Source organism: Anser cygnoides, chromosome 2 (assembly GCF_040182565.1).
Source record: "Anser cygnoides isolate HZ-2024a breed goose chromosome 2, Taihu_goose_T2T_genome, whole genome shotgun sequence".
Classification (NCBI taxonomy): Eukaryota; Metazoa; Chordata; class Aves; order Anseriformes; family Anatidae; genus Anser; species Anser cygnoides.
In genome coordinates this window covers 152,130,942-152,148,944 of record NC_089874.1, presented here as the reverse complement: position 1 = coordinate 152,148,944, position 18,003 = coordinate 152,130,942, and the positions used below count along the sequence as shown (strand labels likewise).

The following is an 18,003-nucleotide window of genomic DNA, read 5'->3' as shown; positions in this document are numbered from 1 at the left end:
TATGTATCACTAAAATGAAAGCAATAGCCAGCTTTTTAATATATTAGTAATTAATTATTTGAGAACACAGGTTTTATTCTGATAACTGTTGAATAATGTCTCTGACATGAGTTTGGATCTGTAAACTTACCTGCTTAGGTATACTCTTGGTTGAATGCCTGTGTTGTCTTTGGGACTTCTTGGTACGTGATATCTTCTGTTGCACCTACAAAGATTTAAATGCTTGGCCAAATTCTGTAGCAGTGGAGAAATGTTGTCCTTCCATTTTCAGCTTGCGATCCAAATAATAAACGTCTCCGCCAGATAAAGGATCAAATTCTAACAGACTCGAGGTACAATCCGAAGATCCTTTTCCAGCTTCTTCTGGATACAGCTCAATTTGAATTCATTTTGAAAGAGGTAACGTGATGCTGCTTTCTTCAGTGTTTTCCCCTGAGCAGCAGAGCAGAGCTGAAGACTTGATTTTGCCTGAATATCCCGATAATAAAGCACACTCAAATATGTTGAGAATGCTGCACAACTTTTTATCCTCCCATACTTCTCTTTCCAGGCTTTCTTTAAAACAAAGAAGAAAGCCCGTGTCTGTTGAGGATAAGCTGCTAGGAAAACTCTTACATCTCTATATAAATTTATGCCATCTGTAAAAACACTCCCCATTAATTCTGTGGTTCTAATCTGGTAAAATACATACAAGCATGCTTAACTTCAGTTCCATGCTCCTTTGGATTGAGTTTCTGTGTATAGATTGAGATGACTATGCAAAGTGTAACTCAAAATTAGATCGGTCTTCTAGCATCTCTAAGCTAAAAAAGTTACTGGATAATTCTATAACTGACTAAATGCCAACAATATCTGTCATATATATATTTTTAATTCAGTTAATTTCTATCACCATATGTACATCCCACTGGCTGTATTTCTCAATGCTTTAAACTTTGTATTTAATGTTCTGGTGAGGTCTTGAAGTTATTTAGTACTCCCTGTAAGTCAGTTCCATCTGTTATAAGTATTTCATTTCATTTATTGTAGTTTGCCTTCTTGCCAGTTTCATTTATCAAATGCTTTGTTTTCAACAGATGTTCAAACAGATGCTGTCAGAAAAACAAACAAAATGGGAGAACTATAAAAAAGAGGGATCTGAAAGGATGACTGAACTTGCTGATGTCTTCTCAGGAGTTAAACCTCTTACAAGAGTAGAGAAAAATGGTAATTACTAAAAACTAAACTGATGGGGGGGGGAAAAAAAAGTAATTTTCTTTTTTACTTCTAAACAAATACTGAAAGAAAATACACGAGGCTAATACTGATATTAATGAAAAAAATCATATCCTTCAGCTGACACAGACATCTCTTACATGCTGTCTTACTTACTTACTTAGGTTTACTGCATATGTTCCATATGTAAGCCGTGTTTACATACCTAATATTTAGATGGACATATTTTTAAATATTTTTTCTTATTGCTTTGTGTAGAGATGTTAGGTAAGGTAACGAAATGCCATTGCACTTTTCCATGTGTAACGGAGTTGACGTTATTGTGTTCTATGTACAAAGGAGTGGGAAAAACCATATCTGTTAAATATGGGGTTGCTTTAAGGTCTCCTTTCATTCTTTTCGTAGTTGTGTCCTGCATTTGTTGTATCAGCGTTTTTTTTTAAAGCTTCTTTTACTTCTCTTCTGCACTGAATCTTTGACATTCTCCAAGGAAATGACTTAAAAGCATGAATCTGTATTTCCAAATTTCCTGCTCTGTTTTTTGAAGCCTCTTCTTTTTTTTTTTTTCCTGAGTTGGTATAAGAATGAGAATTTTAGATCACTGTCTCATTTGATCAAACACTGCATAATGTCAGTGTAAGGGCGGTATTAGTGATTGTTCCAAAATAGCTAAATTTAGAATAAAGACAATTTTATCACTTTCTTCCATATAAAAGCAGACTTACCTTACTGAATTCTTTCCCTCTATCATCTTGATGTCAGCAAACTTCTAGCTAAAACACAGAAATGGCTGCTGCCAAGATAATTGACATTGTAAAACCATTTATAAAACACAATTTCATAATTTAAAGGGATTTATCTTCTTTGAATAGGTTTTATTATGCCAATTTGTTTTGATAATTGTTTTTTAATGTTCTGTGTGACACTTACCTAAGCATCTGCTCCTTTAAAAGTCTGTGTCTGGAAAGGCTAGAATTGTAGAAGTAAAATGAAAACATTGTAAATAATGTCCTGTATGTATAGTGTTGAATGTTTTTGTTCTTCTTATTGTCTAGCAAGTTCCTGGTGTCTTTATTGTTTACTGCCCTTGCAAAGATTCGATTAAATTTTACTTGTTCTTACATAGAAAATCTTCAGGCTTGGTTCAGAGAAATCTCCAAGCAAATCATGTCTCTCAACTACGATGATTCCACTGCAGCAGGCAGAAAAACTGTGCAGCTCATACAGGCACTGGAGGAGGTATGGCAAAGAAATTTTGAGATAAGTGAATTACAAGACAAATCTTCATTTTAACAATAGGTTAAGTCTATAGATTTTTGCAGTCTTGCATATACAGTCGTCAGGACTTGCCTATAGACCTAATAATTGTAAAATAAGGAATACTGCATGAAAAATCATGCCACCTACAGCTGATTAGTAAGATTTTCTGGAGAAATTAATTCAATATTAAACATTATCTGTCAACATTACTTATTATTTTATTAAAAATACTGAAAATAAATTCACTTGAAGCTAGAGAGGGTAATTTAGAAAGCAAAATAAAACTGTAGGCCAGGATTTGTTAAGTGTCTTACTGTATCATAGCCTGGAAGAGAGAGATCAGTTTACTTATTTTATTAATGTTGTTGTCTTTAAAGATGCGTAGACAAAAAGGGGATTTTTTTTGTTTGTTTTTGTTTTTAAATACAGGTCCAAGAGTTTCACCAGCTGGAAAATAATCTGCAAGTTTGCCAGTTTCTGGCTGACACCCGCAGATTTCTTCATCAGATGATCCGAACTATCAACATTAAAGAAGAGGTCTTGATCACCATGCAGATAGTTGGTGATCTTTCTTATGCTTGGCAATTAATTGACAGGTATCTTAGCATGAGGTTTTTTCTTCTAAGTCATCATTAGTGAAACTTTTAGGAAATAACATGAGTAAATGTTTTTTATAACACTGTTGGACTTGATAGCCTTTGTAGGTCACTTCCAACTGAAAGTATTCTATGAGTTGTTGAGTATATTTTGCTCTTACCAACTTGAATAAGAATTAACAGCCACCCTTGGCAAGTTGTTAGCTGCAGGCTAAGTAATGCCGTCACTTTTTGGTTTATACCCTGTTCCAACTAAAACAATTTGTTAAGTTTCTATCTCCACCCTTTAGTATAGTTAAGTGTTCTCCAAGATACTGGAGTTCTTGTTTCAACCAAAAACAGACAAAAATGTTACAGAACTTCTTTTCCAAGGTGTGATTTTGCTCAGCTGCTACTCCGTTAGTTTGGCTGTTACTGATGCCTTCTTCTTTTGCCCCATCTCCCCCTTTATCGTAGAGTTTTTCCTAGTCAGTAGCTCTTCAGACCAAAATTCTCCTTCAGTAAAGTTTCACACATCTCCCATGCTAGTGACCTATGAATTAAGAGCTGAAAATAAGTTTTAGGGGAAAGAGCTGATCTGTTTTCTCTCTTTCCTACCCCAGCTTTACATCTATTATGCAGGAAAGCATAAGAGTCAGTCCATCTATGGTAACTAAACTCAGAGCTACTTTTCTAAAGGTAAGTGTGAAAGAAAATGAAGGGACTTTAACACTTGTTTACCAGAGCATTCGTTAAATAGGCCTTAAGGCTGTGAAGTCACAAGTGATTCAAATCTTTCTTTTACCAACATTTTCTATATCCAGCTTTTTTAGAATTAAATTATTACATTAACTCAAGGTTAGTTTTAAAGAAAATAAAATTCAGTTATGTATCTTTATATATCTATACAACCAGTTAACATTGCCACCATTAGACAGATCAGTCTCGTCATCCAGGCTCTACTCATTATAGTTACTTGCTGGAGACATCATATCCAAAGGGTGAATTCTCTGCATATGTATCAGAGGAGACTGAAGGAATTAAAAAAGATAGGTTGGCTGTGCCCTTTTTCTGCCACGATGAAGATGTGGCATCAGATGAAAATATTTTCTGTAGAAACATGAATGGGAAAAAGCGTGGGGAGGGAAGGGTAAAATTACAGAAGGAAAATACCTCACATAACTGATAAGATTAGGGAAAATGAATGCAGGGAATGTAGCATTATAGACTGCTGAACTTTTCTGACATTTTAGCAAAAAATATATGTATTACTTTTTTATTGGCAAATCTGATGTTGTAACACTGCTGTTTAGGAAGAATGTACTATTTCAAGGTATAGTTTAAGAGCCTGAGGAAGAAAATTTAGGCATTTAATTTATATTAGGAAAGCAGAGGTGAAGTTAAAATGTTAACTTTGTTTCTAGCTTGCTTCTGCTCTTGACTTGCCACTTCTTCGTATCAATCAAGCCAACAGTCCTGATCTTCTCAGTGTATCGCAGTATTATTCTGGCGAGTTGGTTTCCTATGTAAGAAAGGTAGGCATTTGAAGAGACATAATTGTCTTATTCTGTAATTACCTTTCCTCAATTGACTTTTTTTTTTTTTTTTGGAGAACATACTGACTTTGTTTGTCTCGTCTCTCTTTTACAAAGGTTCTACAGATAATTCCAGAAAGCATGTTTACTTCTCTTCTCAAAATTATAAAGCTTCAGACTCATGATATTATTGAAGTGCCCACTCGCCTTGATAAGGATAAGCTACGAGATTATGCTCAGCTCGGACCACGATACGAGGTGCAGTTAAAATAGGGAATTCTTAAAAAGCATGTCATAAGGGTAGCCAACTTTAGCCTAAGTTTAAATAGGTACATCTTCACAGAGTTAACACTTTAACAGTGAAGTTGGGTTGGTTGACTGAGCAAGAATTAAAACTACCTACTGTTAAAATGAGAATTCCTTAGGTTTCCTGAACATAGATGAGTAACTTCTCTTCTGTTTGTGAAAGTCCAACTTTTGATCTCATAGAAAAGGAGAGGAAAATTAAATACATTTGTAAAAGAGTCTAGAGATCTTGGATTTATTTAGGTGGTGGTGGGAGTGACACTAAAAACCCAAGTCTGAAATGAAGCCGTCATATTTGAAATGCTTGTTCCAGGAGAAGGAGAAAATTAAAGACTGAATAAACCAGCAGGGTTAAGCCTTTTACTGTCTTCAAATGTGAAGAGAGGATGGGGACATGTTGATTTGATCAGATGAAGAAGCTGGTATTGCTTGTTGAAATTTCTGTCTGTGTGAATTTTCTGACTTCTGCACTGTTACCAGTCTGGTAGAGTGAGCAAAAACATAAAAAAAAATTTGGTTTTATATTTCATAGAAGATTGAGGAGCAAAAAAAAATGAGTAGACCAGTAATTTTTTCCCCTCAAATAAACTTTTTCCCCTAAATACTTTAGTTCCCCAAATACCAGTAAGGATGCCATCTTTTTTCACCAGTTTTTGCCAAAGTGTTATGAGTTTTAAACAAACAGGTTGTGATCTCTAATGAAGCCGAGATTCAGACCTGAACGCTAGGCTTGGACTTCCCTCTTAAACTCTCTGTAAAGATAGCTTATTCAGGAGTGTAGAGGAGGAGGCAGTATTCAGTAACATTCCTTTAATTTTGAGGAAGGAGAAGGGTAACACCATACATAAGGACTTCTCACTTGTGATTTCTGTGGAGCTGTAAGTTTGAACTATGTTGTTTCTATTCTCCATTGTAAATGTCTTAAAGGCAAAAGACTGGCTTGTCTGAACTCTGAGCATAAGGATTCCTACCTAATAATTTAATACTTAGTGAAGGTGCTTCTGTATTTTGTCAGTGGAAAGGGTGAAGTGGTCTCATTGCTGGCAGCAGGCTTTGTTGCAGAATAACTACTTCAAGCCGTGCCCCTTGCCTGCTCAAAGCTACCAAGGTGCAGTTTTGTCCATGATGTTTTGTAGCCATGCGAGATAGCCAGCCAGGTCTTTTCTCTCATCATCTTTGTAAAGCTGCTGAGAAATACTGTTCTTTCCTGCTGGTAGCATATCTATATCGATCTAATCAGAAGATAGATTGTTATTGTACTACATAAGTAAGCTTAGAACAAAATGTAAAATTGAAAGTGCATCAGTGCATTATTCTGCAACAGGAAGCTACCACTGGAGAAGATGTTCGTCTTTCTAGCTTGATTATCTGAATCTGTAGAATCACTTGAATTAATTGTATCCTCTTTTTCTATTAAAGGTTGCCAAGCTAACCCACGCAATTTCAATTTTCACTGAAGGTATCCTCATGATGAAAACTACTTTAGTTGGTATCATCAAGGTAACGTTCCATTATTTCAGTAGTCATTTTGTTGGCAATTAGTGCTTTAGCACAGATATTTCAGCACATTAAGCAAGACCTAGAAGACAAAAAGACAAGAAAAAAATGAGCTTGCATACTAGTTTTCAAGCAGGGATGCCTGATATGGCATCCAGGTATGAACAGTGTTATTTAAGGTCGTTAAGAACGCACAGTTCTCATTGTGCATAGGTTCCTCAACCTTAATTAACACGTTTTTTTTTTCTATTAGAAAAATGACTGCAAGAGTTTCTGAAGAGCTGTTTCTTCCATTGGCAAAGGCTGCTCTACCTACATTAAGATTCCTATTTCAGGACTCCAGAAGCAAGCATTCTTGAAGCAACATATACTTCTTAATATATTCTGGCTTTTTATAATTGTACAACATTCTTAATGGATCATTAACAAAGCTTGAATATGGGAACAGACCTTTGCCATTCAACTTAAAGGAATGATTTATTATCTAGTACAAGCATATAAATATTTATCTTCTGGACAAGCAACTGGTGGGAGAGTGGATGCGTTAGCACTGCTTTCCTGTCAGAAAATAAGTATTTAACTTAATTCTTGGTAAACCTGAAATCCTTTCATGTTTTTGATACATTTCCAATTTTCAGGAAAAAAATGTTTCTTCTACTTAGGTGGACCCAAAACAGTTACTAGAGGATGGAATAAGGAAGGAGCTAGTAAAACGGGTAGCTCTAGCTCTTCACAAGGGACTCATCTTTAATCCTAGAGCCAAGGTTTGTAACAGCTTGATTTGATTTGATATTTTATGTATCTCAGTTTTGCTGACACCACTTTTATTGTACTACTTTCTAGAAAATAATACTTAATTTTCTGTACAGGTTTCCTTTGTGTAAAATACATTTTGAACTTCTTAAAGGCTATTCTCAATCTTATTTGATGTTGCAATGAGTTTATGAACTGGTAAGAATGCACAGAATTCAAAAACCTATTTATATTCTGTTCCAAGTGTCCTATGAATAGTGAGTTCACAGTTGTCTTTGTGATGATTCATGGCAACACGTGATATCTATACAAGCCAGGTTAAAAACAAAAAGAAAAAGTAGAATAAGGATTATGACTCCTTGTTTTGTTTCTGTCCAGATTGTTAAACCTCTCTCCCAGATCAATCAAAAGTATTATTGAAGCCTAGAAGAAAAATTAGAAACAGAAAATTTTTTATTAGAAAAAAATATTTTATAAGAAGAATCACTTAAGATATCAAACAACCTGTAATGCATCTCCCAGTGTTTTTTAGTTCTGGATGGAATATAGTGAAATCCTGGAGAGATTGTTGTGTAAAAAGGCATTTAGAAGCCTATACGTTTGCTTCGTATTCTACCTGCTCACAGTTCTGTTTTTCTTTTTCTGTTTTCCCCTCTGTAGCCAAGTGAACTGATGCCCAAATTGAAAGAAATGGCAGCAACAATGGATGGATTCCATCGATCGTTTGAATATATCCAGGATTATGTCAACATATATGGTTTAAAAATTTGGCAAGAGGAAGTGTCTCGTATTATTAACTACAATGTGGAACAGGAGTGCAACAACTTCTTAAGAACAAAGGTGCTGGTCAAAACCAAAAATGAACAAAAAAGATGATAAATGCTTTTATATTGGGATATTCAAGCTTGTGAGTGATGGAACATATGTAATGAATCATGCACGCTCCACAGAGTTGTGTCTTCAAGTAAATCTGTTATCTGCCACGAAAAACATCTGGCCCCAGCTTTTTCTGAATGATTTCAGCATCCCCCTACATTGGTTGTACATAAGAGCAAAGAACCCCTACCAAAATATTTTAATATCTCTTGCCAGTGAGCAGTATCCTTCCTCTCTTTCTCAAAGAAAACAGAAAATAACTAATGAATCCCAGTAGTCTTCTCTATATCTATCTTTAGCTATCTGTGTGCAGGTTTAGGAAGACTGCAGTAGTTACCAGCTCTTTTTGTGATATTTCCCAAGTGGTTGAAGGAATACATTTACATTTGGGAAACAAAATGGTAGACAGTTTTCCTGCAGAAAGGAACAGATGGAATTCTGAGCAGGAGTGGGGGTAGTTCTTTCAACCTCCACGCTTAGGTTTTGCTTGCCCTTTATCAGAAGACCTGTTCTCTGCTTTTTTACGGTTTTTTTTTTAGTACTCTGCGTTGTATAATTTACTGTATTGTTTTACATTTTACTCCTTTAAGTTAAACAAAATCAATAGAATTTGTAGGGCAGATTTATGATGTGCAAAGCTAACACTGCAAAAAACTGAAACTTATTTTTCAGATTCAAGACTGGCAAAGCATGTACCAATCTACTCATATTCCTATACCAAAATTCACACCTGTAGATGAGTCTGTAACTTTTATTGGTCGGCTTTGTAGAGAAATCCTGAGGATCACAGACCCAAAGTAAGTACTGTACATCACAAGCCATATTACTAGCTCCGTGCATTGAATTGGTCCAATACCACTATATGTAAATGAAATATATAATAGCATTCCTTCGACTGCCATATCGTCATCTTCATCTAAAGCTGAACTTACCCAGTCTGCCCTGTATGTTTTAAATATTAGTTTAGAAAATTCCAACTTTAGTATACAAAGCAAAACTGTGCATAAGCCCTTGCAGAGCGACTTTCTAATGTCTTCCAGAATAAGATGACTTATTACTCTTATCACAAAAACCATTTGCAGCTTATTCTGAAATATGTTATTTCTTTGTTTAATTTTTCCTTAGAATCACGTGTTATATTGACCAAATGAACACCTGGTATGATATCAAAACTCATCAGGAAGTAACCAATAGTCGCCTCTTCTCAGAGATCCAAGACACTTTAGGTACCTTTGGTCTCAACGGTTTAGACAGGCTGTTATGTTTCATGATTGTAAAGGAGCTGCAGGTAACTTTTGAACTTCAGTTTCTCAAGCTCATGTTGCTTTTACTGCTTGTTAACTTTTCTAGTGAAATAAAAATCCAATTAACTTTTGAAATGGCAAATTCAAATCAAAAGCATTTGAAAAATGTGCTTTCAAACTCAAAGGTAAAATCTGAGTTGCAGATATAATTATTGGGTTTGTTGCTCTTCAGTGAATTGAGCTAGGCAGTGTAGGTTATGTGCTAGACGATGCCTCTCAGAGGTGTACAACTTCAGGTCAGCTTTTGTTTTTTATGTCTAGATATCAATGAAAAATTGGATTGTTTGTGTCTACTTTGATATGAATAAAGTGTCAATTCTATGCAATGATGCCTTTCCATAATACCTAGGAGTGTAAGCAAGTTTGTTTTTTCTTTGAAAAATCTGTTCTGGTTAAAGATTTTAAAGAAAATCAAATATTGATGAAGACAGTTCTTCCTTGCGAATTGAATACGTTGTTGGCTACAGTGGGTATGTGTGTTGAGGAGGTGAATCTGCTAATTGTCCTAGCACTGATTAGTGTAAGTCAGAAAAATAAAAAGTTTAACTACATATTTCTCAACTCTTAATCTCTGGAAACAGTCTTGCCTTGCTTCTTCTCTACCAACAAAAGACTGCTGTTGAAAATGTGGCTGTTGTACCACCAAGATTAAGCATGGCATACATGTGTGAGGATTTTACTTCTCTTTCTTTTATTTAGAATTTCCTCAGCATGTTTCAGAAAAATATATTACGAGACAGGACAGTACAGGATACCTTAAAAGCACTTATGAATGCTGTCAGTCCTCTCAAAGGAATTATAGGTAAGTGCTTTCTGGTTGAGATGGAAGAAAGCTGTTGTCTTAGCACATTTGCATTTATTTATGCCTCACCCTTCTTCTTTTCTCAGCGAACTCAAACAAGGTTTATTCTGCAGCAATTGCAAAAACTCAGAAGATCTGGACACCATATTTGGACTCCATAATGAAGGTAGGCTTATGTTATTTATATACAGAATCTGCTATAAGCACTTTGGTTATATACTTTAGTCTACTTATGTTACAGGGTTGTGTAATGTTGACATGGAATGCTATAACATTACAAATGAAGCAGGACTGGATTTGTGAGAGCTCCTGAGCTTCGATTATACGCTCAGCTTAAACTCCGCAAGGTGGTTAGCACTGGAATCCATATGTAAAATCCAATAATTCACTAAAACTGAGTACACCATTAGAGTTCTGATCTGGGAAGGCTGAGGCAGTGCTCAATATCAGGAGCTCTGACACTCCTCACAGTGCCGTGTGAACACTTGTGTACCTAAGGCTAAAGTTTTGAGCAGTAGCGTGTCCTGAGCTTGCCTCCTTCACACAGAAGGCAGTCTGACACACCGAAAATTTAAACAAACTGTGCCATTAACACGTCTGTTTGCCTTGCATTTGTAACGATGCTTTGTAGCCGTTTTACAAGACACTGTGAATGTTTGCTGATGCTATTGAAGAGAAGAGGAAAGGGCAGGCAAAGAAGGGGAAGAAAGTTGACAGCAATAAGCCTCTCCATGATCCCCTGTTGTTGTTTAATCCCTGCCATTGCTGACCCTAAGGTCTAGGGAGAGGTGGGGAAAAGCATCTTCACTTCCCAGTGAAAAACAAGCAAGTAACTGGGTTTTTGTTTCTGGTACCTTTTCAGTGCCCTCTTCACACTGCCTGTATTTGCTGTCATGAACTGCGTATAAATCTTGAGCGCTGTGACTGTTCCTCCCCTTTTGCACAGCTGGGGTCTGTCAGTTCTGATTTTGGGCAGTCTGAATCAGTGCTCTCTTACTGAAATGAGAGAGTAGCTCCACTGTGTATGTCCCTACTTTGGGCAGCCCTACAAAGGCTGTTAGTTGTAATGAGGACTTTATGTAATCTATGTAAATATTAATTATTTTTACTCCAAAGTTTTTCGTTAATTTGTCTTTCTTCTTTCCCCATTGCATTCAATATAACACCACTTTTTGTTGTTGTTGTTGTTGTTTGCACAAATAGGTTGGTCAGATGCAGATTTTAAGACGGCAGATTACCAATGAGTTAAATTATTCCTGCAGGTTTGACTCCAAGCATTTGGCTGCTGCACTGGAAAATCTCAATAAGTAAGAAGTAAAATGTGCTAAAGAGCTGCGTGCGTTACTGTGATGTGGTTATTCAGATTGTTGTCAGATAAAGAGTCTGCAAAATCTGTATTATGGCAAAATATGCAGTCTGATTGGGTTTTTGTTCTTGTTGATGGTTATTTGAATTTGAACCCAACAAAAACTGGTTGAAAATAAATAGAATAGAATTGTAGAATCATCATAGAATGGCTTGGGTTGGAAGGGACCTTAAAGATCACCCAGTTTACGATAGCAGTATAGAGGGGGTGAATCACCGCCCTCAACCTGCTGGCCATGCTTCTTTTGATGCAGCCCTGGATACGGTTGGCTTTCTGGGCTGCAGGCGCACATTGCTGGCTCACATTGAATTTCTCATCCACCGACATCCCCAAGTCCTTCTCCTCAGGGCTGCCCTCAATCTGTTCCCCACCCAGTCTGTATTTGGGCTTGAGATTGCCCCGACCCAGATGCAGGACCTTGCACTTGGCGTTGTTGAACTTCACAAGGTTCACTTGGGTCCATCTCTTGAGCCTGTCAAGGTCCTTCTGGATTGACTGGATGGCGTCTAGTCCCTTCAGCATGCCGACCACACCACAAAGCCAGTGGAATAACTCTGCTAGTGTAAACAAGTCAGCTAGTAATTGTATGAACGTATTAGTGAACAGTTACCTAGACTTGAGGTCATATTTGGATGAGAAATAAGAACAATGGAAGTGGTGCTGATTTTGAAGCAAAAATGATCTTTGTAAGAAGACATCTCAAAAAATGTTGTTTGCTCTTGATAGTAACCATTAACAGGTTTTGTGTGCATGAAGCTTTTATATTAATATGGTATGTGGCATTGCATTAGGTTTATTTGTGGATAGTTCAAGTAAGTATTTAATGCAAATAATTTATTTCCCTTTTAGAGCAATACTGGCTGATATAGAAGCACATTATCAGAATCCATCGTTGCCTTACCCTAAAGAAGACAACACTCTTCTGTATGAAATCACAGCTTATCTGGAAGCAGCTGGCATTCACAATCCTTTAAATAAGGTCAGGCTTACGTTTAAGTGCTTTTAAGCAGTATAGTTGCTTTTTCTCTGTCACAGATGTGGAAAAACTGTGCTCTTTTTTTTTCTCTCCTCAGATCTACATCACAACAAAACGTCTGCCATATTTTCCCACTGTCAACTTCCTATTCCTGATTTCACAGTTTCCAAAACTTCAGTACAACAAAAATTTAGGTATTGTGTAAGTTGCTTGTTGTTTGTGTAAATCTAACGAAAATCTATGTGAAATCATTTGCATAGAAGCCATTCAATTTTTTTTTTTTTTTACTTTAGTCCATCATGTCCAGACAGGTTTGTTCTAATATTAAAGCAAAATAAAATGGGGTAGGAAACAGAATCCAGAATTCTCCCTTTCTCATTCCATTCTATGCCATAGTTAATATCATTAAGCCATTTGCTGTGGAAGAAATACAGCTGCTACATTGTTTTTTGTTTTCTACTTGTGGACAAGCAGAATGGGAGGCACAGCAGAAAACCTCATGAAAATATATAATATACATTTGTCCCTGCCACAAATACATGGTTTTATAAACATGCATTGTGGTTTTTTCTGTTTTTCCTTTGCAGGAGTGGTGTGCAAACGGCCGGCTGATCAAATCGACTGGCTGCCTCTAGTGCTGGGACTCCTTACCTTGTTGAAACAGTTTCACTCAAGATACACAGAACAATTTCTGACTCTCATCGGTCAGTTTATTCGTTCAACGATGGAGCAGTGCACAAGGTATCCACATGTCACTTTCTACTCACCTGCAGAGGGTTTCAGTATTTTTACTACTGCTTTTCCAGTGTGTTCTTTTAGTAAAGTATATTTGACATAATAATATTATTTGACTTAAATGTAAGATTAAAATGTTTCTCTCCTTGTAATTGAACCGCACGGTACGTAGGGGAATAAGCATTTTTTGAAGACTGGGATTTTCATGTAATGTTATGCAAATAACTGACCAGCTAGTAAGACTGTGGTCTTCATGATTGCTTAATATTAGCCAGAAGATACCAGAAATGCCTGCTGATGTAGTGGCTGCCCTCATGTTCCTGGAAGACTACATTCGCTACACAAAATTGCCAAGAAAGGTAAGAGAGAATTCCATGTCTTCTGTAGACAGCACTGGGAGTGCTGGCCCCTCTGGACTTAAATATATATCTAGATCTTAAGACAGTAAAAAGAAAGAGAATTTAAAATAACGAGACATTTCTTTATGTGACATTAACTGTTGTGGAAGCCAGTGATACAACACTTTCCTATACTAGCTTGAATCTGTCGGGATTATTTTCAGACTCTTTAACCGCTACTCACTGTAAATTATTTTCCCCCATTGTTCCTTACAGTTATGTTCTTAAATGCAAAAAAAAGCACAAAATAAAGAAGTGTAATCAGGTCTTCTAAATAATAAGTGCTGTTTTAGAAAATTTTAAATGCTATTTAGAAAGTGTAAATCTCCAGTCCTTGATTTCCTTTCCTTCCCTTCTTTCCAAAGAAGCAGGGCTTCCTAGGCAGCTTCTGTACTTCACATGCAAAGGAAGTTCTGGAAATTTGTGCTTGTAGAGAGACTTTCTTTTAGGATTAAATGTGACTTAACTCCTTTAGAGGATAATATTTATACATGGTATTAAAAATAAGTCATAATTCTTTTTGCTGTAGTCTGTACCTCAGTTAAGAAAAGATGATTCATCAATAAGCTCTTTTATATTTCCTAGATAATACTTAGGACTAGGAGATTTTTCCAGCTTCACCCTTGTTCCCAGCCCTCGGCACAGTGTAGCAGGAAATCCCCACGTTGGTCTTTCAGCTGATGTGTCTGGTACTTGTGCCAGCTTCCACTTCAGCCTGGTGCTATGTGGAGAAACAGCCGAGAGGGTGTCAGTGTTCTTCCAGTCTTGCACAGGACCTCTGGTCCCAACAACTTCTTACAGCCCTGAGCTAGCTTCAGATGCCTGACACCATGTTCCTGCCTTGTTCAGGTCAATAGTATTGCATGCTTGGTTGATAATTAGATATGCTGTGTTAATAGATGAACAGAGCATACAAATTAATAATGAAGAAAACATCTGACTGACTTCCTCTTTACTCTAGGTCGTTGAAGCACACGTGCCTAGCTTCATTTTTGATGAGTTCAGAACTGTTCTGTGAAAATGGAGAAAGACCAAGGCTCTTCCCTAAGCCTGAAACAAGGAACTGAGGATGGGCCAAGCTTTTCAGAGCTGTATCTTTTCCATGCTTTGAGGCAATACCTGCAACTGTCACTACAAAATATAACCATCAGCACAAGTCTATATCATTAACACTTGTTTAAATCTTGGCATGAAATGCAAACCATATCTCATCCAAACTGTGTACATTTTGTACTGCACATTATAAATGCTGTATGTAATTGTTTACGTATAAATCATTTAGTTTTTTGTTCTGAATAACTATTTGTGGAAGTTTGATTTTTTGTATCACAAACGAGCAATGAAATTGGAAATAAAGGTATCGGATTCTTTGCCAGGACTCCTGAATTCAAAGTGTCGGTTTTCGTGTTCAAAGGACTGTTAGTGAGAAAAAGAGAAAAGATGTTTGGTGTCTGCCTCTGTGCTACAAAAAATAATTTTCTGTTTTGTGCTGTACTATTTAAAGGCACGAAACTTTCTTTCCATGCAACTGTAGCATGACTAAGGTTAGAGGCAAGGCCTGCGTTCATGTAACTTTCAGTGCTGATGTGGAAACTTTTGCACCCAGCGTAACTTCCTGCATAACTTCCTCACTGGGGGCTGCCGTGGGAAAGCCAAGGGGAGGTGTTACTCTACCAGGGGACAGCTTGGTCACTGTCAGGCTCAGTCCTGAGTTTCTTTTTTTTCTTTCTGAAGCACTTCAAATGCAACAGCGGAAGGATGTTTCTGACACTAATGCAGACAGGAATGCCTAGGGAGCAGGTAGATGGCAAACGAGCTCCCTATTTGCGGAGTTTATGTAAGAAAGCAAGTCCAGAGGAGAAGGGATAAAGCCCCAGGTCCTATCTGCGTCACCCCGTCTGCAGTGAGGATGCATCCTGTTCAGCTGCTCCTACATACCCTGGCTTTTCTACCTGGAAACAAGAACAGGGGCTGTCTCGTCCCCCTCCACCAAAGCAGGTGAAGGGGGCTGGCCAGGTCAGCTGCCACCCACACCTTCCACATGTTCTGCACTGGAGTTGGCATAACAAATAACAGGTTATGGCCTCCTGGTTACCAGGGCAGGAATAAACTTAGTTCATGAAAAATCCATCCTGCTACCCCCAGCATGGACAGATGAATGCTAATGCACTTCTGAGGAGTAAAAAAATCAGGAAGTTTTGGTAATTTTGGTACTGTTTTTCAGATCAAGTGTGGGCTATGAGAGTGCCTGAACATACTACAGAGCATGATCTGTTTGCAGAAAGGACTTTATGCCGCTGGAGGGAAATGCTGCACTGGCACCTGATCAGCAGTGGGCAGAACTCGTGTCTGTGCTCATCATACTAGAAGACACACCAGCGACATGAAGTCATGCTACTCCAGTGCGTTCACGCTTCTCTTCGCTGAACTCCATAAACTTGCTGTTGGCCCATTTCCCCAGCCTGTCCCAGTCCCTATGGATGGCAGCACAACCTTCTAGGTGTACCCACCACTTCTCCCAGCTTTGTATCACCTGCAGACTTGCTGAGGGTGCAGTGCGCCCTGTTGCCCTGCTCATTACTGAAGAGGTTAAACAGTACTGGCACCAGCATCAACCCCAGGGGTTGACGGAGTCGGTGCTGCTGACCTCCTGCCCCCTGGGCCAGGCAGTTCAGGCAGCTGGTTAAGTGAGGTTTTCCCCTCATAAATCCACGCTGACTACTCCCAGCCACCTCCTTGTCCTTCATGTGTTTGGAAATGATTTCGGGGATGATTTGCTCCATCATCTCACCAGGTATCAAGGCGAGACTGGCCCTCCTGTAGCTTCCCAGATCATCCTTCATGCTGTTACAGAAGACAGGAGTAGTGTTTGCTGCCATCCAAACCCCAAGGTCTTTCAAAGAGACTTGAGAGTGGCCTTGCACTGCCATCAGGTGGCTCCCCCAGCACCCACGGGTGCATCTCAGCAGCTCCTATGGATCCACGTACACCCTTCTCAGTTAAACATTCCCCAGTCTAGCCCTCCTCTGCTGAGGCACAGAGTACTAACCTTCGGAGTTCGGAGATGCTGTTTTGCCTACTTCCAAAAGGAGGTTCACAGTGAGAGAAAGAGCGTGATAGTAATATTGCAGGAAAGAAAAAAAAAAGATATATGGTGAAATGGAGGAAGAGTCAGAGGAGCCATGACTTCTATTAGAAAGCAGAAAGGCCAAGAGCAACAGAGGAAGGAAACAAGCTGGTATCAAAAAAAAAAAAATCCCTATTTATATTTTTAAGCTGTTCCTTTAGAAAACCCTAAATTTTCCCCAAACAAAAGAAAATATCCTGTCCCCACCACAGAAGTAGTTCCCTAAAGTTGGTTTTAGATAAGCTAACATGTGGAGAAAACACTGTAATATCAGGGTCTTTGTTATTAATGCTTATTTTTAACATTTGTGGCTCTTTAAACAAAAATCTGCAAGATGAATACTTTAAATAATCAGATGTATAATTCCAGGAGACATCAATTGGTTATACCCATAGTTTTGCATCCTTCCACAGCCTAAATAAATAGAAATCTGCAGAAAATAAGGCTTCCAGCTCTCACATTTTGTATTTTTTAGAAAGGAACAACAAATAAGATATTAACGAAAATCCAGATATATACAAATGAAATAACAACAAAGTGTCCTCCATCTTCAAATCCTCCATCTATAAATCTTTGTAATGCAAAAAATAAGTACCAAGCATGAAGGAAAAGTGAAAATCTTGTCTTCCAAGAAAACCGACGGGAGCCAGCTCCCCATCAGGACCAGCCCTGGTATTCTGTGCTGCAGTCTGTGCAGAGGCTGCTGGTTCGATGCTGGCAGACAGGTTTTTTGTTGTTGTTTTTGTTATTTCTCCCAGCACCATTACCCATTTCTCACTTGGTTAACCAGGCCTGGGAAAGCTCATTAGCTGGCTTGAGACAAGCACAAGACTTGCACCTCGATCGGCCCAAGGGATGCCTGCATTTACGCAGCCCGCACAGTAATAGGGCATTCGAAATGCCTTCCCGGGGAGAGCAGGAAACCCTAACTTGAGTCTCCACAGAGACTCACTAGCACTAAAAAAAGCACATCCCAGTGCGGGGCTCCCTCCTGGCCCTGCTCCCCAGAGGTGTGATGGTTGCACGAGTGTGAAGGATGCTAAAACTTCAGTCTGGTTACTAGCAGAAACACACTGAGCCCTTAAAGCTAACGGTATACCCTAGGCTCATACAGATACAATCTCATGTCTTTCTGCTAGTGTCTTTTAAAACTGCGAATACCATGCTTGTCTCCGTTTTGCATTTGGCAAACAACCACCTTCGTTTACTTGCTTGAATGTAACTGGTTAAAATCAGGACAATCCTTTTTCTAGGTACGCTGGTCCCTACAAGCAGGTT

At 38.2% G+C, this 18,003-nt stretch overlaps 1 protein-coding gene across 1 annotated transcript in view; it reads left to right on the top strand.

Moving 5' to 3' along the window:
• WASHC5 (WASH complex subunit 5) overlaps positions 1–14,976 on the top strand; it is a 28,183-nt gene extending 13,207 nt beyond the window's left edge. Inside the window, exons 10-29 of the mRNA XM_048050586.2 lie at positions 272–399; positions 1,077–1,206; positions 2,342–2,454; positions 2,905–3,071; positions 3,674–3,749; positions 4,475–4,585; positions 4,703–4,843; positions 6,311–6,391; positions 7,051–7,152; positions 7,802–7,981; positions 8,690–8,814; positions 9,143–9,305; positions 10,021–10,123; positions 10,210–10,289; positions 11,327–11,430; positions 12,339–12,468; positions 12,563–12,659; positions 13,053–13,206; positions 13,472–13,559; positions 14,560–14,976. Coding sequence (XP_047906543.2) covers positions 272–399; positions 1,077–1,206; positions 2,342–2,454; positions 2,905–3,071; positions 3,674–3,749; positions 4,475–4,585; positions 4,703–4,843; positions 6,311–6,391; positions 7,051–7,152; positions 7,802–7,981; positions 8,690–8,814; positions 9,143–9,305; positions 10,021–10,123; positions 10,210–10,289; positions 11,327–11,430; positions 12,339–12,468; positions 12,563–12,659; positions 13,053–13,206; positions 13,472–13,559; positions 14,560–14,616 — 2,330 coding nt within the window. The 3' untranslated portion in view covers positions 14,617–14,976. The remainder of the gene's footprint in view (positions 1–271; positions 400–1,076; positions 1,207–2,341; positions 2,455–2,904; positions 3,072–3,673; positions 3,750–4,474; positions 4,586–4,702; positions 4,844–6,310; positions 6,392–7,050; positions 7,153–7,801; positions 7,982–8,689; positions 8,815–9,142; positions 9,306–10,020; positions 10,124–10,209; positions 10,290–11,326; positions 11,431–12,338; positions 12,469–12,562; positions 12,660–13,052; positions 13,207–13,471; positions 13,560–14,559) is intronic.
• Positions 14,977–18,003: the final 3,027 nt, after the last annotated feature.